At 41.6% G+C, this 12,491-nt stretch overlaps 1 protein-coding gene across 1 annotated transcript in view; it reads right to left on the minus strand.

The window, feature by feature from the left end:
• Positions 1-12,491, minus strand: part of FBXL2 (F-box and leucine rich repeat protein 2) — a 60,877-nt gene that overhangs the window by 12,364 nt on the left and 36,022 nt on the right. Inside the window, exons 5-8 of the mRNA XM_049766427.1 lie at positions 10,148-10,242; positions 523-591; positions 327-422; positions 2-128 (exon numbers count right to left, since the gene is read on the minus strand). Coding sequence (XP_049622384.1) covers positions 2-128; positions 327-422; positions 523-591; positions 10,148-10,242 — 387 coding nt within the window. The remainder of the gene's footprint in view (position 1; positions 129-326; positions 423-522; positions 592-10,147; positions 10,243-12,491) is intronic.

Consider the following 12,491-nt stretch of genomic DNA (forward strand, 5'->3'; position numbering starts at 1 on the left):
CCTGCGTGCAGCCCCGGAGGAGCAGGGCTTTAAGGCCTCGACAGCCTCGCACGAGGGCCTCAATGCCGTCCTTTGTGATCTGATCGCACCACGAAAGGTTGAGGTACTCCAAGTTCCGGCAGCCTTCACTGAAAGAACAAGAAAGGAACCTAGCTCTTGCTGTCTGCACCACGGAGGCACTTCCCAACTGTGAGTTGCGTGAATCGCAAGTGACTCGGGGTGAGAGAACCCCTGGGACACCCCCCGGCCGCTCTTGCCACTCCAATGGGGTCAACGGAAAGGTCCCAACACAGCAGAGAGCTGACTGTTCTAGGCATTTCTCTTACCTGATCCCTTTTAAGGAGCTGTTTGTGATGGAAACACAGGAGGTCAGATCCAGATGTTTCAGCTTGGAACAGAATCTGCTAAGGCTATAACATGTGCTAAAAAAGAGCAGAGGCACTAAAGGTATTTTCAACCATTTTCCCTCCTGTCACTTCACCCATGGCCAATATATAACTAAACTAAATTAAATTCACTTACCTGTCTGTGATTTTTGTGCACCCGTTGAGATTCAGATGTTCAATGTTGCGACAGTTCTGCGCAAATGTCCTAAAGTGGGAAACATTTGTAAAATAACTGCAAGCTGCTGGGCAGACACTAGAGGGCACATGCAACCACTGCCGTTTAGAAAAGTGCTTCTGGGGCCGGAGAGATAGCATGGAGGTAAGGCGTTTGCCTCTCATGCAGGAGGTCATCGGTTCGAATCCCGGCGTCCCATATATGGTCCTCCCGTGCCTGCCAGGAGCAATTTCTGAGCCTGGAGCCAGGAATAACCCCTGAGCACTGCCGGGTGTGACCCAAAAACCACAAAAAAAAAAAAAAAAAAAAAAAAAAAAAAAAAAAAGAAAAGTGCTTCTTTTTGAAAAATTACAAAGAAAAACTGTACAAAGAAAACTGAACTGGATGTGCTCTCAAAAAACATTTAAGTGTAAAATACATTAATTGACTCTCCACAAACTTTCCTGCCCTTAAGACACACATGAATGGGCTCTCCTCATTCCACAGTCTTAACTCTACTCAAAAAATCTACAGCATTTGTGGGGATTGAACCCAGATTAGGAGCATGCAAGGAAAATTCCTTACCCCTGTATTATCTATCTCTGTCCCTAGTTTTCACTTTTTTTTTTTTTTGGTTTTTGGGCCACACCCGGTAACGCTCAGGGGTTACTCCTGGCTATGCGCTCAGAAGTTGATCCTGGCTTGGGGGACCATATGGGACGCGGGGGATCGAACCGCGGTCCGTCCTAGGCTAGCGCAGGTAAGGCAGGCACCTTACCTTTAGCGCCACCGCCCGGCCCCACTTTATTTTATTTTTGTTTTTGGGCTACACCTGACAACGTTCAGGGGTAATTCCTGGCTTTATTATCAGAAAGATAGGCTCAGGGAAACATGGGATGCTGTAGATCAAACCCAAGTCAGCCCCACGTGCAAGGCAAATGCCCTACTCACTGTGTGATTGCTTGGCCCCCAGTTCCTAGTATTTAAATTAAATATGACTCCAGGGGCCTGGAGCAACGGCCCTAGAGATAAGGCACCTGCCTTGCAAGCACCAGCCTAAGATGGACCTAGCCTAGGATGGACCACAGTACAATCCCTAGACGTTCCATATGGTCCCCCAAGCCAGGAGTGATTTCTGAGCACATAGCCAGGAGTAACCTCAGAGAGTCAACAGGTGTGGCCCAAAACCAATAAATAAATAAATAAATAAATAAGATTCCATTAGCATTTACTTCTGGGGCCAGAGTGATAGCACAGTGGTAAGGCATTGCCTTGCACATGGCAAAACAGGATGAACTTCAGTTCGATTCCTGGCATCCCATATGGTCCCCCAAGCCTGCTGGGAGTGATTTCTGAGAGCAGAGCCAGGAGTAACCCTAGTGCCGCCAGGTGTGACCCAAAATAACCAAAAAATTTTACTTCTATGTCATAAAGATTTCATAACATTAATTATGAAGGCAGTTGTCACTATTTTATTTTATTTTATTTTATTTTATTTTGGTTTCTGGGTCATACCAAGCAGCATTCAGGGGTCACTCCTGGCTGTACACTCAGAAATTGCTCCAGGCAGGCTCGGGAAACCATATGGGATGCTAGGATTCAAACCACCGTCCTTTTGCATGCAAGGCAAATTGCCCTACCTCCATGCTATCTCTCCAGCCCAGTTATCACTATTTTAAAACACCAAGCAACACACACTGTCAATTCATGCTAAAATCCCAGCACCCACATGGTACTTTGACCAATGCCAGGAATTATCTTTCAGTGCAGAAGCACTAATCAGACTTGAAAACTGCCAGGTGTGGCCCCCAAACCAAACAAAAGATAATGTCAGTTGCCATTAAGTAACCATATCTTGTCGAGTATTCAGGCTGGGACAGGCACTTTATATATATACAAAAACATATACTCTCATCTTTTCCCTACAGTAACCAATCTCATAATTAAAGAGAAAAGAGTAATTTATGACTATGTCATCCTTACTTGAGCATACACAATATAGTAAGTGAAACTTTGCAACAATTCTGTGTTGTTGTTATTATTGGGTGTGTATTTGTCATAACTGACTGTTCAAGGAGTATTTCTAAAGCAATGATTGGGAGTAACTCTTAATTTGGGGGACCAAGTGCAGTTCTGGGGACTGAGTCCTGTCCTCCTACATGCAAAGTAGAGCTCAGTCTGCTGAACTATCTCTGTGTTCCCTGCAATATTTCTTTAAAAGATGTTTTGTCAGTAAACTAAGAATTGAGCTGGCATATAACCCAGCAATTCTACTTTGGGGCATCTTCCCAGGACTTAAGAACAGTTATTTAAAAAGACATATGCATTCCATTATTCATTACTCACTTCATACAATAGCTAAGAAAACCTAAGTGTCCAATGACAAATGAATGGATTATAAAGATGTGATAGGTAGAATAGCATATACCATATACCATACATAGTATATACTATATCACAGTAGAAGACTATACAGCTGCAAGGAGTGATGAAACCATGCAGTTTGCCAAAAACTGGTTGGAACTCAACATATGTTGAGTGAAGTAAGTCAGAAGAAAGACACACTTATCTGTGGTATATAGAGTAACAAGATGAGGAAATGTAATTAGTAAAGGGGAGATGCCTTGATCACCCTTGACCCCAGAGCTTAGGGAGGAGATAGAGAAGGAAAGAAATTAAGGCAGGAAGGAAGTAGATGAGAAAGGGAAGTAATGAGGGAACTGAGGTCAGGGCTTCAGTAATATTGTTGATGTGGGAAAGTGCTTAGATATAAATCTGAAGAACAGACTCAGCACTGAAAATATGAGATCTAAGCTGCAACCACTGAACTTTGTAAAGTGCCTGTCAAGGTGGATGGAGGTGTGGTTGGGGAGGGGACTATGGAGTCTGGGAACATTGATAGGAGTTCACATTGGTTGTGGGGTTGGTGTTGAAATATTATATGCCTAAAACTCAACTACCAATCACTTTGTAAATCATAGTTCTTTAAATAAAAATAAAAAAAAATTTGGGGGGGGCCACACCCGGCGCTGCTCAGGGGTTACTCCTGGCTGTCTGTTCAGAAATAGCTCCTGGAAGGCACGGGGGACCATATGGGACACCGGGATTCGAACCAACCACCTTTGGTCCTGGATCGGCTGCTTGCAAGGCAAACGCCGCTGTGCTATCTCTCCGGGCCCTAAAAAATTAAAAAAATTAAAGCATCTAAGAACAGAGGCCTGAATCTCACTTGATAAAGGTTCATGGCTAAGGGTCTGCTCTATGGGTTCAATCCCTGGTGCTGCCCATTACGCCAGTGCTACTCCACTGCTCTCTTGGGCTCTGAGCTGAGTTAGAGCTAGTCAGCTGTGTGTGAGCACTGCAAGAAAGTGCAGGACCCCCAAGAGTTCTGAATCTGAAAGGGTACGTGGGTACTAAAGTCAGGAGTGCAACCCCTGGCAAGCACATATGTGAGCAGAATAGTGATCCCTGGCCAGTGCAATAATTAGAATGTGCATAAGCACAACCAAGAAAGAGCATGATGCCTAGTGAGCAACTACCTCAAGTGTGCAATCAGGAGAAAGCCCCGCGGCAGCTAAGTGTACTTGGCCTGGCAAGTCACAGCAACAACAAAGGGAGGGTAGGAAATTAAATATTTTTTATTTTTATTTTGCTTAGAGGGTCACACCCAATAGTTTAGAGATCATTCCTGGATCTCTACTAAAGAATCACTCCTGGAGGTGCTGGGGGAAGGATCATATGGGGTAACAGCCATCAAACCCAGGCAAGTACCATGAATGCTATACTATCACTCCAGCCCCGAATCAAATCTTTTTTATTTTGTGCCAAGTAGTCACTCAATCATTCTCCAGTCTTTCTGAAGAAAACTTGTCTAGTTATTAGTATAGGTCAGTAATTTGTAAGTATCCAGAAACAACATTTACTGGCGAGGATGTGAGTGAGGTGAATCATGTGACTTGGGTGATCTGTGGGTTGCTACGAAGGCCAAGAATAGAACAGCAAACACTCTACTTGCCACTTATCCGGTTCAGGTCATCTCGTCTTTCTTGAAATATGTTTCAAACATAAGTCTTGATTCTCCCATGCAGTACTCCCAAATGTTACCTCATTCGTTACCCTAATCTTTCTTTGCCCTGTCGTGGTGTGGGAGGGAGACGAGGGGGGGGGGGGGGAGGCATGTACAGGAGCTGGAGACTCACAACCTCCCTGAGTTGAGACAGGGTCAAAGTCAAGGAAGATAAGAGAGAGGAATCAAAGAGTGAAGAGGATTTCAAAGATCTACTGAGACTCAAAAATCTGGGCCGGGTAGGTGGCGCTGGAGGTAAGGTGTCTGCCTTGCAAGCGCTAGCCAAGGAAGGACCGCGGTTCGATCCCCCGGCGTCCCATATGGTCCCCCCAAGCCAGGGGCGATTTCTGAGCACATAGCCAGGATTAACCCTTGAGCGTCAAACAGGTGTGGCCCAAAAACAAAAAAAAAAAACAAAAAAAAAAATCTACTGAGTACTGCATCAGAGAGATAATATAATAGATAAGGTGACTGCCTTGCATGTGGCTGACCCAAGTTTTATCCCTGTTACCAGCACAGTCCCTGAGCCCTGCAGGAGTGATCCTTGAGCTTAGAGCCAGGAGTAAGTCCCAGAAAATGACCTGGAGACTTCTCAGAACATAACAAAAACAATTTCCAAGTGACTCTGTGATTCCACTCCTAGGAATCTATTCCAGGAACACAAAAACATCAATCTGAAAATATATATATAAACTTATATTCACCATAGTGTATAGAAATAGATGAAGTCTGCAAAGTATCCAACAAGTAAGTGGATAAAGAAATTGTATAGGAAATCAGATCCCCTCCCCCCAAAAAAGGGCAGAAAGACAGTAGCAGTAGTAGGGTAGCAGTACAGAGGAGCAGTACGGAGCAACAAGTGCCAGAGGGACCCAAGCGAGAAATTCCCCAATCCCAAGCCCAGCAGTGGAACCAGACACCTTGTTTTTCGTTTTTGGGTCACACCCGGCAGCGCTCAGGGGTTACTCCTAGCTCTATGCTCAGAAATTGCTCCTGGCAGGCTCTAGGGGGGGACCATATGCGATGCCAGGATTCGAACCACCATCCTTTTGCATGCAAGGCAAACGCACTACCTCCATGCTATCTCTCCGGTCCCAAACATATCAAACTTTTACAAAAAAATGGCACAAAACTACATGACAATAATCTCTCTAGATGCTCTTTTTTAATTGGTTTTTGGGCCACATCCTGTGATTACTCCTGGCTATGTGCTCAGAAATCACTCCTGGCTTGGAGGACCATATGGGACGCATGGGGATTGAATTGAGTCCATCCTATGTCAGCGCATGCACTAGATGTTAGTGGACTAAATGACAATACTTCCCAAAACATTTTAAAGATTTAATACAATTCCTATAAGAACACCCATGGCATTTTTCAAAGAAAAAACAGACTATTAAGCAGTTATCATTAAAACAGCATGGTACTGAAATACAGGCAGACTTTCTCAATGGAATAAACTTTAATATTCTGAGATGACCCACTGGTATACAATCAATTAATCTTTTTTTTTTTTTTTTTTGGTTTTTGGGTCACACCCGGTAACGCTCAGGGGTTACTCCTGGCTATGCGCTCAGAAGTCGCTCCTGGCTTGGGGGACCATATGGGACGCCGGGGGATCGAACCGCTGTCCGTCCTAGGCTAGCGCAGGCAAGGCAGGCACCTTACCTCTAGCGCCACCGCCCGGCCCCTCAATTAATCTTTGATAAAGGAGCAAGTAATACAAAGAAAACCTCTTCAACAAGTGGTGTTGGGAAAACTGGTCAGCTATAGGCAAAAAAGCAAACTCATATCTCTTCTTAATGCCATGTACAAAAGTCAAATCAAAATGGATTAAAAACCTTGATATCAGGGCTGGAGCAATAGTACAACAGTGGGGTGTCAGTCTTGCACATGGCTGACCCAGGATTGACCTGTGTTTGAGTCCCAGAATCTCATCTGTCCCTCAAGCCAGGAGCGATTTCTGAGCACATAGCCAGGAATAACCCCTGAGCATCGCCGGGTGTGGTCCCAAAACAAACAAATGAAAAAGACCTTGATATCAGACCTGAAACCATAAGGTACATAGAGGAAAAATGAAGGCCGAACACTCCATGACACTGAAGCTAAAGGCATCTTCAAGGAAGAAACACCATTGACCAAGAAAGTGAAAGCAAAGATAAACAAATGGGACTATATTAAACTGAAAAATTCTGCACCGCAAAAAGAATGGCTAGAATACAAAAAAAAAAAAAAATCCACAGAATAGGAGAAGCTATTCATCCAATACCCATCTGATAAGAGGTTAATATCTAGAATATTCAAGGTACTGAGATAACATAACAAGAAAAAAATATGAGAAGGAATAAATATGAGAAATAAACATATATCCTCAAGAAATAAAGATGGCCAAAAGACACATGAAAAATTGCTCTACATCACTAATCATCAGAACGGTAGAAAATAATCAGATAGGTAGAAATCAAAAGAACAATGAGGTATCATCTCACATTTCAGAGAATGGCACACATCACGAAGAGCAAGAATAAGTAGTATTGGTGCAGATGTGGGAAAAGGGACTCTCTTTCACTGCTGTGGGAATCCAGACTTTCTGGAAAACAATATGGATATTCCTCAAAAATCTGGAAGTTGAGCTCCCACATGATCCAGCAATACCACTTCTAGAGATGGAGAAACACAAAAATACAATACAAAAATGCCTTCTGCATGCCTATGTTCATTGCAGCATTATTAGCAACAGCAGAATCAGGAAACAACCTAGGTGCCCGACAACAGATGAGTGACTAAAGAAACTATGGTACATCTACACATTATAAGACTATGTATGCAGTTGTTAGAAAAAAATTAAGTCATAAAATTTGCTTATATTGGATGGATATGGAGATTATTATGCTTAGTGAAATGAGTCTGAGGGAAAGGGGCAAACATAGAATAATCTCACTCATTTATGGGATATAAGAAAAATAGAAAGCGTAGTAATAATATCCAGAGACAATAGAGTGGAGGTCCAGGAGGACTAGTTGCCACGAACAGTGGAGAAGTGCAGTGACATCAAAGAAGGGATCACTATGACAATAATAACTAGAACTGATCATGAGGGGCAATATCTGAGTGTTGGATGGAGATATGCATGGTATCCCTTCATTAACAATAGTGCAAACCTCAGTGTCTAAAAAGGAAGAAAAGGAAGCAAGAGAGTAGAGGGAGGAGAAAAATGCCTGCCCCAGAGCTGAGGCAGGGGGAAAGTGGGAGGGGAACTGGGAATAATGGTGATGAGAAATGTTTATGGGTGAAAGGTGGCATACGTTTTAAGACTGAAACCCAATTATGAACAACTTTGTAATCATAATGTTTAAATTTAAAAAGTTTTAAATATACACAATGGAATACTATTCAGTTATGAGAAAAGATGAGTTTTTGTTTTGTTAGGGACCACACCAGGTGATGCTCAGAGATTATATTATATCAGCAATATAATTTTACCTATGCTCTTTCAGAAAGCTTAAGAGGAAATATTTTCTAATTTATTTTATGAGACCAATATTATCTTGATACTTAAACCATATGAAAACATCACAAGAAAGAAAAATAAGAAGGCTATGGTTTGCTTAGCAGTCAAGCAGCCAGATAGTAAGCATAGGCCCAGAATTGGAGCCCATGCTCCACTATTCATACTGTTTGTGACCCCTGGAGCCAACACAAAAGCGTGTACTTTTCCTGTGCATCACAACCAAGTCATAATTCTGTGATCAGACCTTTTACTATTTCTAACAATAATCGGGGCTTCACATATAGAAAAGCATATACATTGACTTCTGCTAATTGTTATGACAATCCAATAAACAGTCTTAGCCTCGTAGGCCTATTTGTACATACACTAGACTTTATTCCAAAGTAAGAATGAATTTCTTTTATATTTTTTACTAATACTGCACACTCTTATTGGTGACTAAAGTATACCCAGATAATATTACATCTTCAAAAGCAAGGTCAGTTTCAGGGCTCTAATGAGCAGTTTTAAACAAACCAAGTTCAAACAATTTAAATAAAGGCCATAGGATAAAGGTGTAATACGGTCGTGTCAGTCTCCAGAAAAGCTTAGAAGTATGTCACCAATTGGGATTCAAAACATTTCAAATAAATATTGGTATCTTGTAAGATGTGACAAGCATTTAGTTGAATAGAATAAGTCACTAACTAGAATAAAATAGATGGAACAAAGGCATCCAAGTGCAAGTAAACCAAAGTTCCAGGCTAGTTAAGAGGTGTCTGAAATAATAATTCTGTCCATTAGTATAATCTATAGAGAAAGACCATCACCACCATCTGTTGGGCCACGCATAGGCATCTCCATTAAGGGGCAATTCAGTAGGCCCCTCAGATGAATTTCTCTGAATTTTCAAGATGCGGATAACTCATTCACCCCAAGAAATGTTTGTCCAGAAGGCCCACTGTGGAAGATTTTACCCCATGCGTGGATCACTGACAATATCTCTGAGATTTGTGTTATGGTACTGACATTATATTCCCTTCATATTATTTGGCTTTAAAATTAATTCTCCCTTCTGCTGATATTCAGAGGCAAATAATAGCCTTGATCAAAACCCCTTTACCTGGATATAATTTTCTCTTTTTTTTCAAAATGTCGTTGCAGCCTTGGTTTCTGGGATGCCAGGGCATAACCAAAATGCAGATCCTGGGCTATTGACTTTTCCCAGAAAATGGAAACTACACCTTAGTAGTGGATTTATCTCTTTCTTTTATTTAACCTCTAAAATAATAGAGTCCATCCCAGTGAAGATAGTATTCCTAGATTTTTCTACTTCTCACTGATCCCTTATTTTGTATCTGAAGTTAGTTTGCAAAGAGCAGCCTTGAGTTGTGACCTTCTCCTTTGTAACTCAGAAATCTACTGCTTACACCCATAGCTTGATGTATTTATTGTTAAGCTTTGCTTTTTAATTGTAAACATTCTTCTCAATATGTATGACTGGCTTTTACCCCTTACATACTTGGAGATTAAATTTTGTGACATGTTTGCCAGAACGTGCTTCCCCATATGTTCATTGTGTGGTCTCATTTTCTTCATATTTTGCCATCCGTATATACACTCTTGTCAAAGAGGACTCAAAGAAACCCTCTAATGCATCCGGTCCCCAAGAGCCAGTCCACAAGATCTCGTGGACCAAAGTTAGCGTGCAACAACCATGAGAAAGTGTATTAGGAAGATGTGCAGGAGAAGGGAAAAGAAATTAAAGTGATTATGTGCCAGGCATTTCATATATGTTGTTTCATTAAAAACCCAAGCCATTCCTTTCAGGGAGGTACAGACAGAACTGAAGCTAGGGGAGAAATCATTCTTCCCAAGGTCATATTCCTGTCTTAATGACAATGGAGTTCAGTTTCCAATCCAGACCTACCGAAGTAAGGTAAAGAGGGCATGGGTTCTCTCATTACTCTATGCCGATTTACATAGAAGCAATTTCCTTTTGCTAGAGCAAATGCCAGTTATAAGCTTCAGTGACTGTGGATTTGACTTACTTCAAGGAGGAATCTCCAACACCAATGCAGCCTCTCAAGCTGAGTTTCCTGAGGAATCCACCACATCGCTTTGAGATGTTTTCTACCACTCGACCCTGGATTCAAAAAAGTCAGGAGAAAAAAAAACTTTTCTCATGCTGCTTATACAATAGCATAAGAGCCTCAAATTTTAGAACTAAATATATTTTTCCAGGTGTAACAAAATATATTTCGAAACAGTCCTCCAGTATACTTCTGCTTCAAGCACATAAAAAGGCTGTAAACATTAAAAGGTGTTTCTAATGAAATCAGCAAGTATTTGAAAGAAAAATTTCACTGCTTTTTGGGATTGTATCTTTTTTGTTATTGCTTTTCTGGGGCCACACCCAGCCGTGCTGTGGAATGGAGATGGGGTGGGTGACCTAAGGCGCCAGTGATGGAATCCAGGCCTCCTGTGCGCAAAGCATGCACTTAGCTCCCCTATCCTGGGTGCCACTTTGTTAACACCTTCCTGCAGGCCTGGAGTGAAGCCTGCCTTCTCTACATTCCAGCTTCTTCACCAATTACAAGGCTTTGTGCAGGCCGCTATGGGAAGACTGGCTGCTGAGCAGAGCACTGAAGCAACAGAGCTTTAAAAGAGAAACACATTTTAGCTGAACATTGCCACTCTAACAGTATGAAAGTGTAAAAACTCGCCTTCAAACTCCTCAGTAGTCCTCTAAACACATTACGTTCTGTTGGGACACTGAGATACTACAGGAGGAAAAAATAAATGAACTTTGATTGATCCCTTCATACTTTCAGTCACAATCTTATTACTTTTTTGTACCTCTTACAGCCTATGGAATGTTCATAGCAACCTCACGGACTGTTCTACACCAATGAAGATAAGGAGAGACAATCTGGAAAAGAAGGGAACCTAGGAAGAGCAACCCACTCACCAAAGCAGCATCACATAGAGCGACAGAGGAAAAGCCAGATTGAGTTGAGCCACTATGCGGAGGTTTAGCTATTTCTAAGTAAGGATTCTAATATTGTAGTTGTCAGCCCCCACAAGTCACTCCTTGGAGGATTTCTAATGGCCCAGGAAACTCAGGAAGAATCAATAGTTTCTAACACTCTTCTGGGCAAAGAATTACAACCAGTTCAGGTGCTTGAATGCGTAGAAAGTGGCTATAAGTACCAACAGTTATAGAAATAAAGATAAAACCGTCAGAAATACGATCTGTGTTTTTTTATGTTTGTGTGTTTGCAAAGCAATTGTATTTGTTGTCCTTCTCCTCTTGTTCCCTTATCCTGTAACATAAGAAGGGTTGATGATGTCACATTTCTAACTCTTCGTATCAGCCACAGGACACGGAGGAGCTTGATTCAAGGCCTCTGTCTCCTGAGGAAGGGGTTGGCACATTTTGGGTTGTATGTGAGAAAAATTTATCATAGAGGAGGAATTATGACCATATTGTCATCTTCTCTTAGAGAGCTATTATAGTTGAAGGAGAGATGAGTGCCAAGTTAATAAGGAACTGGTTACTATTGTTAGAACTATATGAATTGTTAGTTCATTTATTAACTTAGTGTGATGATGGTAATCAAATGCAAGCCTCACACATGTAAGGTACTACCACCAACCTATATCCCTGGCTCCATTCAACCTTCTATGCTTAAATTCCTTCAATCTGGTGGGTTTCTTGAGAGAAATGAATAGATTAATATATGTGAGATACTTAAAATAGTGCTTGGATGAATAAATACTAGAAGTATTTATTTGGCACCTTCTTCAACATATCCATAAATTATTCTCTTCAGTTCAAAGTACACATCCTGGAGACCAGAAATTTTTATACAAGAAATGTTTCCCGAAGAGGCATATCCAAAGGTCCTGTTGAGACTCTCAACACTTGGTTCATAGCTCAACTGCATACACAGTGTGAGCACCAAAGGCAAATTAAACAGTATAGACTAGATAGAAATCTTGGACCACTGTCTTTTGTGGGCAGCTTTTCTCTTTTGGTGAGTACACTTTGTATGTCTGCGATATGTTTTTATGTAGTCATATGCCAAACTGTGACATAAAAAATACACAAGGTAGATTATTTACCTGACACCAAGAAAACAATCAAACCACCTAATAAGTAATTTTTTGCCTTGCATGTAGCTGACCCAGGATGGACTTGAGTTCAATTCCTGGTGTCCTATATGGTCCCCCAAGCCAGGAGTGATTTCTGAGTGCAGAGCCAGGAGTAACTCCTGAGCATCACCAGGTGTTGCTCAAAATAAAAGAATAAATATGTTTAACTTTGAGAGTCCCACATAATTTGCTCTGAGTTATTCAACCTGCCATTACCTAAAGAAACTAAGATAGCCA

The sequence above is a fragment of the Suncus etruscus genome, chromosome 20, assembly GCF_024139225.1.
Source record: "Suncus etruscus isolate mSunEtr1 chromosome 20, mSunEtr1.pri.cur, whole genome shotgun sequence".
NCBI classification, from domain to species: Eukaryota; Metazoa; Chordata; class Mammalia; order Eulipotyphla; family Soricidae; genus Suncus; species Suncus etruscus.